This window comes from Centruroides sculpturatus, unplaced genomic scaffold (genome assembly GCF_000671375.1).
Source record: "Centruroides sculpturatus isolate CEXI.00-Female unplaced genomic scaffold, Cexi_2.0 scaffold135, whole genome shotgun sequence".
In the NCBI taxonomy this organism is placed as follows: Eukaryota; Metazoa; Arthropoda; class Arachnida; order Scorpiones; family Buthidae; genus Centruroides; species Centruroides sculpturatus.
Genome location: NW_019384343.1, coordinates 969,236 through 987,726, shown reverse-complemented (window position 1 = coordinate 987,726; position 18,491 = coordinate 969,236). Strand labels below are relative to the sequence as shown.

At 32.8% G+C, this 18,491-nt stretch overlaps 1 protein-coding gene across 1 annotated transcript; it reads left to right on the top strand.

The window, feature by feature from the left end:
- The first annotated feature begins 1,199 nt into the window (after nucleotides 1-1,199).
- Nucleotides 1,200-18,286, top strand: LOC111634916. The gene is made up of 7 exons (XM_023379752.1): nucleotides 1,200-1,303; nucleotides 1,394-1,499; nucleotides 4,567-4,656; nucleotides 4,755-4,859; nucleotides 7,576-7,659; nucleotides 9,024-9,174; nucleotides 18,066-18,286. The coding sequence occupies exons 4-7, from the start codon at nucleotides 4,835-4,837 to the stop codon at nucleotides 18,199-18,201; spliced, it is 396 nt and encodes a 131-aa protein (XP_023235520.1). The 5' UTR covers nucleotides 1,200-1,303; nucleotides 1,394-1,499; nucleotides 4,567-4,656; nucleotides 4,755-4,834; the 3' UTR covers nucleotides 18,202-18,286.
- Nucleotides 18,287-18,491: the final 205 nt, after the last annotated feature.

The following is an 18,491-nucleotide window of genomic DNA, read 5'->3' as shown; positions in this document are numbered from 1 at the left end:
TATTTATAAAAGAATGTGTATGCAATTCACATCAATGTCTTAATCCTAGCTTTGGATGAGAATGGATTGTTTTTTCCCCTCCAAACTGTCTCCTTTCTCTCTCTTCAAACTACTTAACTTACGTCATCTACATGAGGTGTGCATCACTAACCAAGTCCGTAAAGCAAAAAGATCCTTTCTAAGGTGAAGCACCTCCATTTATACCTTTTTCGACGTCATGAATCACACAACCAATCAGCAAGTCCCGTGAGGTTAACACAAAAAAGGTGGTGTCCAAGCACAAAATGGAAACCGGCGCAAATAATTTCACATACAAAAAAAACTTAACATTCATAAGGCAAAGAAAACATAGATTAATTAACTTAGGTGACGGATCACTACACTCTGAATTGTTTACTCTTATTACAACAATGCTTTATTTGAAAAAGTCTGAAAATTTTTCTATTCCAGCAATTGATAACTATAGAGAATTTAATGTGTGACTTATCAGCTCTTCTGTAAACATGACTGTATTTGGTAATTTTTCTTTTTTTCATTTTTGTTTTTCCCAATTTACTGAAAACAGTTTTTGAAATGTGATAATAAAATATTATCATATTTCAAAAACTATTTATAAAATTTTGATTTTTGCATCAACATATATGAATAGTTGGTTAATTCAGACTATTTCTATTTTCTCTGTGTTTATACTAAATATTTAAATCTTAAGTTTTAGATAAATAGATTTAATAAGAATCAAACAGCTGTTTTATAACGTAATAAACTAAAATAGAAAGCATGTTTAAATTTTATTTTAGATTTAACACTTTATACTAAAAAAGTGTTGAATTTTAATATTACATTTGGATATATCAGTATAAGCACTTACACTGTTTTGTAACCAAGTACTAAATATAATCAATCAGACTAATAAATTTGAAATGATTTGAATTTAAGTCAATGTATTATCTGGAAAGATGCTATGTTGAAATGTTTAGATGACCAGCAATGTGATCAAATACAGTTTATTTAATTCTTATTCTATGTTATGAAAATATCTAACATAATTTATAAATATTTAAATGAATTTAAATGATGATGATAAAAATTTGAAATGTCTTAAGATACTTAATTTACATATCTATGTTTATATAAAAAAGAAATTCAGACTAAAATGCAACAATTGCAAGTAATTTTTAAGATTTTTAACAAGTGAATATTTAATAAAATAGTCCAATGAACTTTTTAGTTAGTCAACGATACCAGCAATCCTGTAGACAGATATGAAATTGCTGGACGAGGGATAATATTTTATCTGCATCATGTATGTATTTTAAAATTAACATTTTACAATCTGGTTTTTTATAAATAGCAAATATATTAATATCGATTATTTTGATAATTTCCACTATAGGTGTCTCACAGCATTCCAATATGCTTGAAATTCCGTATTAGAAGAGATTACATTGTTGGAAATGTACAAGCCAGTGTCATCAAGGTTTATGATTATTATAATAATGGTGAATAAATAACATTTTGTTTTTATTTAGACAGTTAAGTAATGTAATCAAGTAGGCTATATATCAAAATTTAATAATATATACAGGGTATTAAAAAAAATATTCAGTGTTTATATGGTAGGTAGTAAACATTATACTGAGTAAAAATTTTAGTAAATGTGATCAACTTTTTGATCTAATTCTGAAATAAATAATCTGACAAAAGACTTGAAATATTTGAGAGAATGAGAGACAAGATAATGATGATGTGAAGCATACATGGAATTGGAAGAGGACATTTGGAACATCTGTAAATATCAAGGTAAAAGATTTGGCAAAATTATCATCTTTTTCCACATCACATGCAACACATATAAGCCGCAATACTATTGATACTAGTCAGTCACAATACAAACACAAAATTGTTAATATCTCAGAAACCCATGTTTACTAAGGTAAGTCAATATGGAATGTACTATTTACTATATATATATATATGAAAAATCTTTAATAAAGTAGATTGTTAAAAGAAATATAATGAAAATAGTGATTATTTTATGTACTGGAAACATAAGCTTGATACAAATGCAACATATTTTCAATTAGATAATTTTTACAGACTTTTAAAATAAAGTTTTTCGTTAAGGATATGATCTTGGAGAAGCATTTTGGAATTCAAAATTCTAGCTTTAAATTTTGATTGAATTGAAGCTAATTCTCATTCTTAAACGTTTTATTTAACAAGTAAGATGTGAGATTTAAATATGTTTTAAGAGTGAGATGAGGATCTGCTTAAATAAAACATTAAGTTAATCCTCACTTTCTAACCTAATTTTAAATAAAAATGGAGTTGTATGAATCAATTAAGTTCAAAAATGATTATATATTGAAAAATCCATATTACAACATAATTTTGAAAGCATTTTAATAAAAATGTACTTGAATTTATTCAAGAAATATATTTATTAACTTGCTCAAATAATCACTCTTAGTAACTTTCAGAAATCAAAAAATTTATATAAAACTAATTACTTAAAACTCTGCTTCATTAATTTTTAATTTAAGTTTACAAAAACTTTAATTTGATTAATATGTTTTTCTGATTAGCACAAAAAATAAAAAATTTAAAATTATATTTTTAAATTTGTTCTTTATCTTTCCGAAACGTTTACAAATCAAAACAATTGTTTTGATTCCCAAGAGCTACTAAGTATGATATTTTAGTGAAGTAGTTGTTTGTAAAAAGGAGACTAAAAATTTAAAATGCATAATATTCAAAAATAATGTTTAAGATGTTATTTTTAAGGATTAACACTTAAGCTTCCTGTCATATTTAGAAATGGGGATAGACCATGCAAAAAACAATTTTCCTTTTATCTTAATGACTACAACCTTTTGATAAAATCTCAAGTAAAATAATTAGGTGTTCATTTATTTCCTACTCTTAGTAATTAAACAGAACATTATCAAGATATATAATTAATTTAATTTATTTTGTGCTACAATCTAAATGTAAACTGTTTTTCAATGTTGTTGTTATAAACTCTGTCCTACTATGCCTCTTTGATTTAAGCAAACAGGTTGGATATCATTCAAAATAAGCTTATCTTTAAATCAGTCAAATTAAGACAAATTCATGCAATGTAAACTCTGAGATATTGTTAAATTCTAGTTTATTGTAATTAAATTAGATTATCCAGACAAATAAATTATTATATAAAAACCCATACAATCAGTACAAATTCAAATAATAAGATTACTAAAATTATGTCACAGTTAACAGTTTTGAGCTATCATTGCAAATATTTCTTCAATAATTAACTCTTGGGATGATATATTCTATTAAAAATTGCAACTAACATTACTATAAACAAACATCATCATCTTATAAAATTATTTATTATTATAGCCATTTCTAGCTCAATAATTTGGCTTTGGTTGGTGTATCGCTATAACATTGCTGTTGAAAGACTTATATGAAAAAGCTAACACAGTAATACCCTGAACTTACGCGATAGGTGGGACCGAGCAATAACCGTGTAAGTTGAATTTGTGTAAGTCAGAGTATAATTTTGCAATTTGTGTAAAATCCAAATTGGATGTAAGTAAGGTAAATAAATGTTTTCATTAATCTTATCTCGTCTTTTGATTTGTTCATGGTTATAAAAAAAATCACCACATAGAGTCTCTCAAGTCTCCGTAGATATAACAAACACAGAAATAGCTACAATTTATTTTGTGTTATTTATGTGTCAATTTCGCGCGACACATCCGAACATGTAAGCTGAACAATAGTGGGGAGGGGAGTAATCAAGAGTTGCATGGCGCTCAAATAAAAGACAAATCGACGAGATTTGAAAATCGTGTAAGTTGAGGTATTACTGTACTGTATTTGGTTTCGACCAATGTGAGGTATAAAACCATTAAAAACAAATGTTGAAGAATAGAACCTTTTCTTCTAGTTTACCATTTAAAGTCATTTTATTCTTAGCTGCATAAAAAATATCTTCAAATTTATCATAATTTGTATCTTATTTGTATTAATATTTTAATGAAAATCTGTCAAAATTATATTTAAGTTTCACACTTTTTGTAAATATCAATAAATATCAAGGAAATAGAATTAAATTCCAATTAGAACTTTTGAATTATTTTAATGATATAAAGATTTTATTCCTTTTGTTAGAAAAACAGTTTATAATCTTTCTTTAATGGATTTGTCAAATTCCAACAAGAGTAACTATTGATACATAAAATACAATTTACAGTATATTTTATAATAAATTTTTTTTTTTATCAGTTGTACAAAATGTGCAACTACTTCTTGCTGTAACAAAAATTTATCCTTATTACTTAAAATTCAAAATTCATTCAGTATATTTGCAATATATCACATATTTATAATTATGACTGTCAGTTACTACCTACCATATTGCAAGTTTCTTACTTCAATATTTTTGTTATTTATTAGTCTTTTTAGATGATATTTTTTCATTTAAAAATAAAAGATGTAACATTTTAATGCAAGTATATTCTAAGCCAAATACTTTTAATATGAAAATGGAAAATCTGTTTTTTTATTTCTCAGATGATTCTTGCACAAAATTCTACAGTCCCGATTCTAACAGCCCATTGTTGAGAACTATTTGTGAAGATTCTGTTTGTGAATGTGCAGAAGGTATTATCTTTTATATTTTTCTTTGATTTATTAATATTTATAATACTATAATAAGAAAGTTAAAGCATATTTTTATTATAAATAATTTTATACTTTAGGAGGATGTCCACTGCAGAAACCATTTACTGAAGTTTCTGAATTAATTGGTTCTTCAAAACAAAGGCAGCGTTTATTATGGATGGCCTGTGAAGAACACGATTATGGTAAAATATGATGATTTATTTTGTTAATCTGTTTTTATCCAAAATAACTGATGGAATTGGCAAAGAGGTAGCTGATTATGATATATATATATATATATATAGGGTTATGAATAAGTCTATGGAACATTTTAAAAATTCACTACTTGTAAACTATGCAACAGATTATTGTTCATTAGATGTATGAAATTACCACTGACATTTCAAGTTTCTGTAAAGGAAAGTGCCCACCAAGAATTGGTAGGCACTTTTTTTTACAGAACAGCCGTTGAAACTATTTATTCCATTATTTAATATCTGTTTTATTTTTTCATTTGCATTATTTCTTTCCATTTTAAAACTATTAATTATTTTTCACTGTTCTATATAAAGACATTGAAATAAAAACAATCATATATGCTTCAACCAATCTTCAACTAATTTATTATAAGACCAGAATATTATCTTTAAACTGTTTTTTAAAATAAAACAGACATGTTATTACATACATGTAAAAACATTTTTGTTCTTACTGGGCTACTCTTCAAGTCAGTTGCCAAATGATTTCCTGATCTTGGTCATACTTTGGTATATGACTATATGGTATTGCATCCATTTAATACTATAAATATACATATGTCAAAATTTTTAATAAATAACAGATTGAATTTAATTTTCACATAATTGCACATTTTATGACACTTCCTGTCACATTCATCTGTGCTCACTGGAAGTGTTTGAATATCTGTTTTTTTTTTTTGTGTGTATCTGTGGAGGACTCCCGTGAAGAGTTTATCACGGACCCAATATCCTAGAGTTGAAATCAACACTCCTTTAATTTAGGAGGAGACATTGTTCAGGATGGTGAGAAGGTGTGAACAGCATGTGTGGGTGGTGGCATTAGACACAGAGGCACTCCGGGTGTTAACTGCAACTCCATTTACAATTAACATTCATTTATTAATATACAAAAAGCATCTTACACAAAACAGGAGATCTCCTTTGTTTCTTAAAAACAAATCTGACACAATACTGTTGTCCAGACGAGATGCAGTGTTCCTATGATGATACAGTCCAATGTTCATCGCTCCTTGTCGGTGAATCAGAGTTCCAAACAGTCTGTCCACTAGCGAAGGATGCTAAGCACACAGTTGTCGGTTCTTGTATCCAGGATAAGCGTTCTCAGTCCCAGCCAGAGAATTGCTCCATCTTCAGGAATCCCTTGCAGTTAACTTTGTGGGAAAATCTCTGGTCTGTGTGAAGTGGGTGAAAAGTTGGTAATCCCTGGGGACTAAACCACCAAAGGGAAAAGACTCCTTGTCCTTAAATTTGAGCCTCTTAAAGGCTTTGGATCTTTGATCGGTGCCCTTGTTGGTCGCAATCTCCATCTTCTATCTCTCCAATTGGTCCCTAGTTGTTGCTGGGGCCAGTCAAGGCAGTATTCAGAGATCAGACACCTGCAGTATATGTATATTGAATTTTTTTGCAAGTCTGCCCATAATTCAGTTAAACATTTTTACCCCAGCCATCCATGCCCATGTGAAAATTGGTTTTATTATACATAATATTTTCCTGTTTTCACGATCATTGGAAAAATAGTTGAATCCCAGATTTGTTCTCTTACGATATTTTATTTGTCCAATGCATTTTACTCTAAACAACTCTTCCTTTAACACAGATTTTGGTCAAGGTTTTGGCCTCTGGTCGAGACCTCACATATCTCACTATATAGGGATACAAGGAATATTAGAGGATGATCCCCTAAGTGTGGGCAGAGAGGTGTTGGACAAGGCAAGAAGGGTTTGACACCACCTTAACTTCTTGAAATTCCAATCCTGCATCACCACTTTTGTTTCGTGACTCCAAAGAACATCAAATGCTTAGTATAAAATGCAATGAAACAACCATTTATTTTCAGTTTATGTACACCTTTTCAAAGCTCATTGACTCCTTGCCAGTACTAGTGTTGTTTATTAGGTAATTCAACATATTATGCTTTTGAACACTATTCCTACATTGTGTTTTCAATATGCTGCATCAACATCTCACCAATAAAATTACTGATTACTTATTTGAATTGCTCAATTCACAATTTTAACCTTACAGTTATTCCAAGTAATAAATTTGCCACTATTCTTTTCAGTTTGACTCTATCTAATTCTATCATGAGGCTACAATCTGGAATTTTGTTCCAAAACAATTTTTTACATGATGAAACTGTATTATACAAATCAAACATGTTCAGTTCCTCACTTAATTATTACAGACATGTAACTAAAATCTTTTCCCAGTCACATGTGGAAAGTCACGGAATGTGTGACTTTCTCACAGTGACAGATAAGATTAAAACCATTGGTGCTTATATACCTAAATTACCCATAACTGCTCGTGCTACTATTATGGATATGTTATTAGTCTTATAGATTTCAAAAGTACAGATGTGCATGTAAACAAACATCAGCTAACCCGATAAACACTAAAGCAACCAAAGCTGAATTAACGGGCTAGAAGTGGCTATAATAATAATTTAAGATAATTTGGTATTAGAGTTAGGCATTAGGTGCCATCTCATGCTAAATTTAATAATTGACACTTACAACACAATAAGGATAATGTCATACAAAGGTTTTCCTCAATAATATTTTATGCATAATTCTGATTTGATAAATTTAAATAAAACATTTCAATTATGAATATATTTTGTAAAAGATATTAATTTTATAACTTTCTTTTCTTTTAGTGTGGTTGGGAAAAATTAATAAATTACGAGCAGAAAATGGATTTCTATATATTGATTTTGTAGTTTCTGCAGTCTTGAAAGCAGGTAATTGTCTAATTAAATACTATATTTCATAATCAACTCATTATTTACATTTTTATATTAGGTACTGATTTATTTTAATATATCTCTTTACATAAACAGCAATATCTTGTTTGATGAAGAATTACTTGTCTCTTATACAAAATCTCTAAATAATACTTTTAAGAAATCGTAGGAAAATATATCAATGCAATAGAAAGTTTTATATAAATATCATCATTTAATTCAATACAAAAATAAAGCTAAAACAAGTCTGTATTAAAATACACCTTTCACAGTTCCAGCAACTCTTCTATTTATTAAAACAAATGTTTTTGTTCCTCTTTAAGGACCTAACCTTATGTTTTAACTGATAAAAACTTCAAATATTTAAACTAAAAATTTGTAACACTTTCCAAGAGCATTTTAGTATTTGAAATGCAAAATTTGAAAACAAACACATTAAATTTATTTTGTTTACATCATTGTAACACATTTCAAATAATAAAATGCTCATGGAAATTGTTATGAACTTTCCATTTAGGTGTTTAAAAGTCCATTAAAGAAGACTGAAAACATTTCTTTTAATAAATAGAAGAGTTGCTGGAAAAAGTGTGAAAGGTGTATGTTAATATATTCATTTATTTTACCTTTCAATAAACAGTACCTAAGTTTAAGATTGTAACACCAGATTCATGTGAATTTTTCATTAAGAAAATACTCAATGTCTCAAATACTCCAATGAATATTTTTTCTCAAATTGTTTTAGAATATTAAATAAACCTGAAGATAAACCAATATGGCTTGAAAATACTGAAATTTGAAATATTTAAAATTGACACTTCCTGTCACATTCATCTGTGCTCACTGGAAGTGTTTGAATATCTGTTTTTTTTTTTTTGTGTGTATCTGTGGAGGACTCCCGTGAAGAGTTTATCACGGACCCAATATCCTAGAGTTGAAATCAACACTCCTTTAATTTAGGAGGAGACATTGTTCAGGATGGTGAGAAGGTGTGAACAGCATGTGTGGGTGGTGGCATTAGACACAGAGGCACTCCGGGTGTTAACTGCAACTCCATTTACAATTAACATTCATTTATTAATATACAAAAAGCATCTTACACAAAACAGGAGATCTCCTTTGTTTCTTAAAAACAAATCTGACACAATACTGTTGTCCAGACGAGATGCAGTGTTCCTATGATGATACAGTCCAATGTNGCTTTATTCAATTGTAAAAAAATAGAAAATTTTATAATAATTGAACCAATTTGTTTTACAAAGTTACTTTGAATCTAAAATTCAGGCATTTTATATAAGAAATTGATTTACTAGTATGTATAAATTTAAATTATTCATCTCAACCAAAAATTACTTTTTTAAAAGGAATTGAACCAAAAGAAGATATAGAAGGTTCTCACAGAGAACTCATGATGAGAGACGCTTGCAAGAAATCCCATTTATTCATCGAACACGAGTATCTAATAATGGGAAGAGATGGAGCAAGATATGAAAACAAAATTACTAAAGAACTTAGGTAAAATAATACTTAAGTAATAGAATAATATATAATCAAGTATTATAGCATGTATTTGAATTTGATAAAATCATTACAGATCTATGAACAAATAAGAAACTGCATTATTGAAGCATTAAAAATATCCTAAATATTAACAAAATATTTAGTATATTTTTAATTTTTCTCTAAAGCTTTCTCTTCACTTGAAGCACTTGCACTTATGTAAGGTAAACAGTACAGTTTTTGGCCACTTAAAGAAATTATTTTAAAAATTCTGACTTAGCAGAAAGACTAAATTGGGAACTATTATACAGGGTGTCCTGAAAGTTTCCATACATACAAAGGTGAAATGTAACTTTATTCACAAAACATTAAACTGTCAGCATTAAGATTTGTGTCAGTGGATTGACAGAGTAAGGCAACGGAACATGTGGATGATCTGGGGATAACTTCTAGCAGGACTTCCTAAGTTGAAACTGGATTATGTTTAGGTGTTAGACACATGAAGAAAACCCAGAACACTTCATGGTGGCTAGCCCATTGGTCAGGCACGAACCAATGACTACCAGGGGGCTTAATTTGTGTCACTGTATGGAGAATTTTGGGACACCCTGTATTTATTGATGAATTAATTTTTTATGGTCTTTCTGCCAAAATCTATAAATTACAAATGCCATTCATTTAATGCAAAATTGCTTAGTTATTGGCTACATGCAATGACAGAAAAACTTGCAGAATCTTGTATTAATACTGCCATACAATATTTCCAGAATAGCTTTTATAGATCTCTAATAAACAGATTTAAATTTGAAATGGCCAATTACTGTACCATTTATCCAACAACATTAATATGCATACCCAATACATTTGAGTCAATGAAAACAAATAAACAATTTACTTAACTGTATAGGGTTACCCTTGGTGTGGTCAATTGGCAACTGCATTTGGATTTGTTGGGCTGGCAGAAACCTTTCTGTTCTATTTTTACAGGTGTTTTTATCTGAAAATTGATCTACAGAGAGGCCTCAGTCCCAATTGTGAGCTATACGAGTGCATTTTTTGGCGAATTTGAGTGCTTTGCTCTACGTTTCACTGCTTTTTACTCGTGTGCTTTGGGAAAGTGACTGTTTATCTTCTAGTGGTGAGGCCTGTGAGTACCTGAAAAGGGAAACTAAAGGCAGGTTGCATTTTCTTTAATAAACCTTTTTCAAGGCTAGTTTAGTGGTATGGCCTTCAGGCCACCACAAATGGGGGCACAAGTTGTGCTTTCCCAGACTGGAGAAGAAGAGGAAGATCTCACGTTGGAGCAAGAAGATGGATTTCCTAGCCTTGTAAGTCAGCAAGGAGATGGGCAGGATGCAAGAGTCATCGCTGCCAAACAAGTTTAAGAGGAACTTCAACAGTATCTGATGGCAAACAAGATATCAAAGATAGGATCTAGAGATCGCATCACCTAAATCATGGGAAAGGTTACAAAAATTATTGAAATATTGTCTGAGAGGGATGATTTACAGAAGATGGTTTCCAGCATAAAGGAAAAGCTTGATGAGATAAAAGGCCAAGAAGAGGAAAAACATTTGCTCAGGTGGCTGCAAGTGTGCCACTAGTCAACAAGATGGTCGAACATAGAGAAGTAGTTATAGTGCAACCTACAGAAGCAGAAGATGGAGATGCAGAATGGACAAAGAGGATAATAAAGGAAAATATTAAACCTCATGTTCTTAAGATTTGAGTTAAAGGACTGAGGAAGTTAAGAAATGGCACAGTGGCAATTGAGTTAGATAGAAAATAAGGCAAAATCAAGCTGAAGAAAGCAGTAGAGGAGATTACAGGCATGTCAGCCAGGGAACCAAAAAAGAGATTACTGAAAAGTGATCATCCATGCTGTACCAAAGGAAATAGAGAAAACATATATCCCTAAGTATGTCTTTGAACAAAATGAGGATATATATATGATTCTTATAAAGAGCTGGAAAAATTTACTCAGTACTTTACTATATGGTTTGCCCTGGGAAACAGGACCAGACTGACTACCAGTTGGTTGGTGGATGTAAAGCCCAGTACACAAAATAGACTGCTCAAAATCAGAAAGCTAAATGTTCAATGGGTAAGATGCCCTATGGAAGACTGTTCTGATTGTGCAAAGTTTTCATTGCTGCAAAATGGGCCATTTTGCTTAAGATTGTACGCAAGAGACCCCAGTCTGCAGTCAATGCAGCCAGGGGCACAGATATAAAAAACACAGAATAAAAACACAATAAAGTTGTTCACCAATTGTAAACATGAAAAACAAACAGATACAAGGCACAATGCCCTGGACAGAAAATGCCCTATAGTCTAAAGGATAAAAACAATAACTATAAGTAGAACAGATTATGGAGATGACAGAAATTGAGAACCTAGAAGAGATTACAGTAGTGCAAGTGAATCTTCAAAAGGCTGTAGCAGCCAACTCAGAGTTGAATAAATGGTTGGAGAGAGCAGACATAGCACTAATACAGGAACCATATTTGGTGAATGGCAAAGTGGCTTCTCTTAGTAGGAGGTTACCAGGCCAATGAAGGACGGCCATTGGCGCAGTAGTTGTCTCTAACAATAATGTAGATATCCTATTTCATAAGGACATAAGCAATCAATATTTTGAGTGTTGTGAGATGATAGAATATGGTCAAAGGATCATTATAACAAGTTTTTACCGCCCGTTCGAAGACAAGATAACTGAAATGTATGAAAACATACAGAATAGAAAAATTCTCAGGACAGGCCATTATCTTAGGTGGAGATTTCAATGTTCATTCCCCAGTATGGGGAGGTTTATTGCAGGATTCAGAGGCAGATGAATTGATAGAATTCTTTTCAGAGCATGAACTGCACATATGAATGATCCCTTGTCTCCACCAACATTTGTTGGACCAAGAGGACAAAGCTGGATCGACCTTATGGTTTGCAATAACCATGGTCTTGCATGGATAAATGATTGGGAAGTAAGGACGGAGAGCTGCCTTAGCGACCACTCACTGATTTCATTTAAAATACAAATCCCAAAGATTAGTGAAAGAATAGAAGGAAGGAGATTCGATATTAATAGGACAAACTGGGCGAGGTTTTCGGCCGGTATACAAGAGAACTTAGTGAATTGCTTGAGAGGAATTGTCTGGAAAGGGAGGAGGTAAAGGATCAAATGGACAATGTAATACAAAAGATAAACAAAATCTGTGAGGATTGTATTCCATCAAGGGGACAGGGAAGGCATTTAGTTCCTTGGCAGAACAAGGATCTAACCTTCATAAGGAGGAATAATAACAAACTAAGGAGGAGGAGGAGTGCATATCTTCAGTTTGAGAAGCACTATAAGCAGAAGATCAAGGAGTATAAGCTGAAATCATGGAGAAGCTATTTATTGCAAAGAAAATTCTAGCAATCTGTGGAATTTTATTTTCAAGTTAAACACAGGAAAGTTAAAGACAAGGACTATTACTACTTCAGTTAAGACCCCTAGAGGGTATACCAATTCAATTGAACAAACAATATATTTTCTTCTGGAACAATTCTTTCCAGAGGATAGCAGAAATGTCCATCAAGATGGACATAGATAAATCAGACAAGAGGTATATAGAGAGGGACGACCCTCCTTTCACAACTGAAGAAATTCAAGAATGTATGAATAATATAAAGGAAAATAGAGCCCCTGGCGATGACAGCATCATCATTCAAATAGTTAAGGCAATTTGTGAGGCATGTACAGAGGGTCTCCTTGTGATTTATAATACATATCTAAGGCATGGTGTATTCCCAAAAAGATGGAAGAGGGCAAGAGTTGTAATTATCCCAAAACCAGGTAAAAAGGATATTACAGACCCTGGTAGCTTTAGATCAATCAGTCTTTTGCCTATAATGGGCAAGGTCCTTGACGACCTAATAATTAAAACGATAACATGGCATTGGAAACACAACAATAAGATAAATGAGGCCCAATTTGGCTTTAGAGCTCAACGAGCCACTATGCAATAAACAAAGTGATACAGGACATAAGAGAAGTGCTACAGGAGGCCAATTATGCTATGGCTATAAGCTTGGACATTAATTAATTAAAGGAGCTTTTGATAATGCATGGTGGCAGATTATTCTACATCGATTAAAGATAAATCATTGTCCAAGGAACTTGTACGAACTAGTGAAGGACTATTTTAATGAGAGAAAGGCAAGGTATATTTCAAATTACATCAATGTTGAAAAGACTCTGGAAAGAGGATGCCTGCAGAGCTCGAAGTCCGGGCCAAGTTTTTGGATAATCCAATTTGACATCGTTATACATAAAATACTAAGGAGAGGGATTAGATGTATGGCGTATGCCGACGATGTCATGGTGGTTGCCCAGGACGTTCTCATAGGCACACTGAGATAGAATGCAGATGACTACTGAAAGATATTGACCAGTGGGGAAAAGAGAACAAACTGCTCTTCAATCCGAAAAAACCAAAGCAATGATATTTGCTAAGAACTTTTCATTGGTCCTACAGAAAAGTCCTCCAATCATGAAGATGGGAAGTGAAAAGATTGAAGTAGTAAAAAACATGAAATGCCTGAGGGTTACGCCCAGGTGTTTCATGTGTTTTATTACTGAATGGAATGAGCATATAAAACAATAAGGCTGGAATGAGCATATAAAACAATTAAGACGAAAAGCAATATTATATTCAATAAGTTAGCCCAGGTTGCCAATGGCACCTGGGGGCTAAAAAACAGAAGCTATGAAAGCGATATATGACAGTACATTTATACCGATTATGACCTATGCAACATCAACCTGGAGTGGAAAGGCCAACAGTACTATTCAAAAGATGTGTCTTTGGCAGGCACAAAGGACAGCACTTCTAAGGCTGATAAGATGCTTTAGAACTACTTCTACCGAGGTGCTAATGGTTCTAGCAGACAAGGGACCTATTGAACTACTGATTGAGGAAAGGGCCAAGAAGTATTGGCTAAAGAAAGATGGAGAAAATAACATGATAGATCTACCTATAGATCTAAGTAATTTTGAACGATATATTTCTGTAAAGAATCTGCCACATCCAGCCAAGAGTGGTGGTGTTAATGTAATGGCTGATAACCCAATTAAGGCAGATATATACACAGACAGCTCCAGGTCAGAATCTGGGACCGGGGCCGGTTATGTTGTTTACAAATGCAATGAAGAAATTTGTAATGACAAGTTTACATTGGAGTCGAATTGCTCCAATCATCAGGCTGAGCTATTGGCCATTGATAAGGCAGTGGAATAGTGCATAGAAAACCAAAGGAAAAGAGTCTGTATTAATACGGACAGTCAGAGTGCTCTACAGGCCCTTACTGATAGAAGATCCAGTGTTCAGGATACAGACTAAGTTAAGGGAAAATGGTTTGATTGAGAAAATTCAATTCAAATGGGTCAGAGCACGCAGTGGTATTATAGGAAATGAAAGAGCCGATCAATTGGCTAAATAGGTGACAAACAGGAATGATAAGATGTTTCACACTATCCCGAAATGTTGGGGAAAGAAGGCACTTAGGGCTCAAACAATAGAAAAGTGGCAAGATATGTGGACAAATAGCACGAAAGGCTGCAAGACCTTCGAATTCCTTCCAAATGTAGAGGAAAGACTCTCCCATCTGAAATGGTTCAGAAGAAAGAGGGAAGCGATGATATGTCTCTCTGGGCATGACAACCTAGGAGAATATAGAAGATTTAACCTGAACTGTGAGAATACGTGTGTATATGGAGAGGAGATAGAGAACCTCAACCATCTTGTGTACAAATGCATACAATGGCAGTTGGAAAGGCATTACTTGGAATTTATTGCAAAAGAGGAAGGGATGCAATGACCCTGTGGGGTTTATCATTTAAACAGAAGGGAAAAAACATATAATCAACTCATTGATTTTCTAAGAAAGATATTAAAGAGCAAAGTAGCTCATATTCATTTGTAAAACAACTTCCTGAGCAAGTAGCTCAGTAGTTTGTAATTTCTATCTTTTATATTAACATTGTAACTTGAATTATGAAGTACAGTGGTGTCTTGTATAACGTACTTAATCCGTTCCAGGTGCACGTCCGTTAAGTGAAAAGTCCGTTATACGAAACACATTTTTCCATAGAAATACATGTTAAAACATATAATTCGTTCCGCAGCATAAAATAACCATACTGTACCATAAAAAAAATAAAAATGGAACAGTCACCAATTATGCTGGGTAGTCAGATGTGAGGAGGAGGTGGAGGAACACTTTCTTCACACATTCATACAGATACAGACTTTTTACACATTGCAGCAGGTCTCTTTTTATTGTTTTTAAATCGGAGTCAGATTCAGGAGAGGCTACTGGAGCTTGAAGGGTCATCTCCTCTTATTTTTTGGCAGCTGGCTTGAAAAACATATCCAAGGTGGTCTGTTTCTCTCTCTTCTTCAACACCTGTCAGAAATAACGAGCAAGGGTGTCATTGTAGAGATAATTGATCCTGTTGGCCTCAGCTCTGTTTGGATAATGAGTGTTGGTAAACTCCTGAACCTCTCCCCATTTGACAAGGAAGTTTTTATCAACTTTCACTCCTCTCATGATGTCTTGCTTTGTTTCAATTGAAATCACCTTTCTGTTTTTTTATAAGCCAGGATTTGCACAACACTTGAATAAATGTAAATACCCTGCACTGAGGTGATGTACGTAATAAACTAGGGAGCAAGCCGAATCCCAGCGGGAGCTCTGTACTTCAGACATACTAATAATATATTCTAATAATACTAATATATTATAAAAATAGCAGATTGTCATTGGCAATGACAAAAGAGTGGAAACATCATTTGCACTTGTTCGCAGCCAGTTTGTTGCTCGAGTCACATAACGGCCAAACAGAAAGTCCGTTGTTCGCAGCCAGTTTGTTGCTCGAGTCACATAACGGCCAAACAGAAAGTCCGTTGTTCGCAGCGTCCGTTATTCGAGGCACCACTGTATGGACTTTGAGAATAAAGTAACTAAAGCCCCGTTATGCATGAGCGGTGCAGGGAAGACTGATCCCCGAAAGGGAAAATGACGATTCCCAATGTAAAAAAAATGATCTACAGAGATGAAAGCATTTTGATATAATTAAAATGAATAATGATATATAGTAAAACAAACCATGTTAAGTATATTGGGAAAATCCCAACATCAAGTTAACAAGTTTAATAACTGATTTTGTCAAATTTTTCAGTGGCCATAAATTTCCCATTATCAAGTTTCTCAAGAATCTGTTCACAATATGATTACAAAATTGTAAAAAGTTTATGGTGCTGTTGAGTGCATTATCAAGCACTCCACTTGTGTCCCAATCAGAAAGAGCAGCTATATCATACATTTAATAAAAATTTTATTGTGCCAGCAATAATTTTTATAATTGTTTGTGCCATCACCAGAGGGTACATTGTATGCTCAGGCATGTGAGAAGTCTCCAAATAAAGGTCAACTCCGCTGTAAAAAGGGACTCAAAAAGAAGGAGGATACATTTAAAGTTTACAAAATATTTCCTTTGGTTAATTTTTCCAAGTTCAGCACTATAAGGTATGTTTTTACTGATACAATAAGTATCAGTAAAAGAATGTTGCCACGAGGTTGTAACGGCATGGATTCATAGTGATTGTTTACCGTAATTTTCTGTGAAAGGATGAGAAACACGTGACGAGGAGACAATGCAAATAACAGTCAATCGCATCTTATTGATCAAAATGAGAGAACAGAGGTCATACTGCCCATTACAGAGAACAAAAGTATATATATGTACAAGTCCCCGCTCTCGCTCAAACTTCCCGCGACAATTGATTTATATACAATTCAACTTAAACCTAATACTATTACTACTTACAACTAGAAAGAGAAAAGAAAGGATGAAGGATGGTTGGATGGTCTAGCGGTAGCTTAGATCAGGGGATTCCAATCCTGGGGTAATGTCAACTATGGTCACTTCATGGACGGTGCATATCCGATCTGTTCACATCCATGGTAATATCAACCAGTTACTATTAAATATATGCCAAGGCAGGTCCTTGAGCTTGTATGGAAAGACTCGCTTACTTAGTTCCAAGTCACCATCCGCACGTGGTCTAAACTGACCTTCTCTCTCCTATCTTCCTAGGCCCGATTCATCGTAGCTTGTAACATGGTCTCCCCGCCCGACCTCTTATCTCGTCAGTGGCAAACCGAAAAGTGACTCGTATCCACTCTTGGTTTCCCCGGGTCCCCTTCGGGCAGGACCTCTTCCTTTCCCTTTGTACACTAGCCAATCAGGGCCCACAAACAGTAAAGCTTCTGTTATGTGACAGGAAAGAGTTAATTAAAGACAGAAGGAAGAAGAATTACAGGAAAGGAGAAAGGAATTCCTATTATATATACAATTATACAAAACAAAGATGGCAGACAGCCACAGTCTATATTCACCGAGAATTATGAGAAAACGAAGATTGCGGACAAGGCAGAGGGTACGAAAGGGGTGGAGGAAATGAAGAAAGGTACATGGGAAAAAAGGTTCAACAATTTCAATTTAATGCGACTGTATTATACTGTATGGAATTAGTATGTTCTGGGACGTTTTTGGGTTAATACAGTTCAACTTAGCAAGGTTTTACTGTAACAGTTTCTTATTTGTCAAACACAGTTCTTTTCTCAGAAAAAGACTAATTTTTTTGGCTTGGAATCACAAAAAATCTTGTTTGTTTTTTGTGATGACCAACAAGCTTTAAATTTTTCTACATTTTACTAAATTTGTGTAAAATCATATAATTTATTAATGGATGAACGAATACTTATCAGTAATATTGAGTTATTGGAATAATTTAGCAACTTATGAAGTTTTAATACTTTCCTAAATTATAAACAAAATATTTATTTTTATTTTCAATTAGTTATCGATACTTAGTGGACAAAACTACAAAAATGCAAAGATATACATCTTTAATAAAAGAAGCAGAAGATAAAAACCTTCAAAAGGCAATGATATGGCTAAAAAAGGAACTTACCAAAAGCGGTTGCAGTTTGTAAAGATACTCTTCACGTGACAAAGAATTTATAGATTGTGATCAAATGTATATTTTAATGACGATTAAATAAAGATTTAAAAATTGTATTTTATGTTTATATATACTTAATTATTTGAGTATATTAGTTGAATTGGTGTGCCCATGGGGTGTGGAACAAACACTTTTTACTTCCTGGCAATTATATATGGTAGAGGCCATCGGTTAAAAAAATAACCCTTTCAAAGATTTTTATATTTTTGGACTGGGGGCACCTTGAAATATCAAAAAGTGCAAAAAAAATCAGGTTAATTT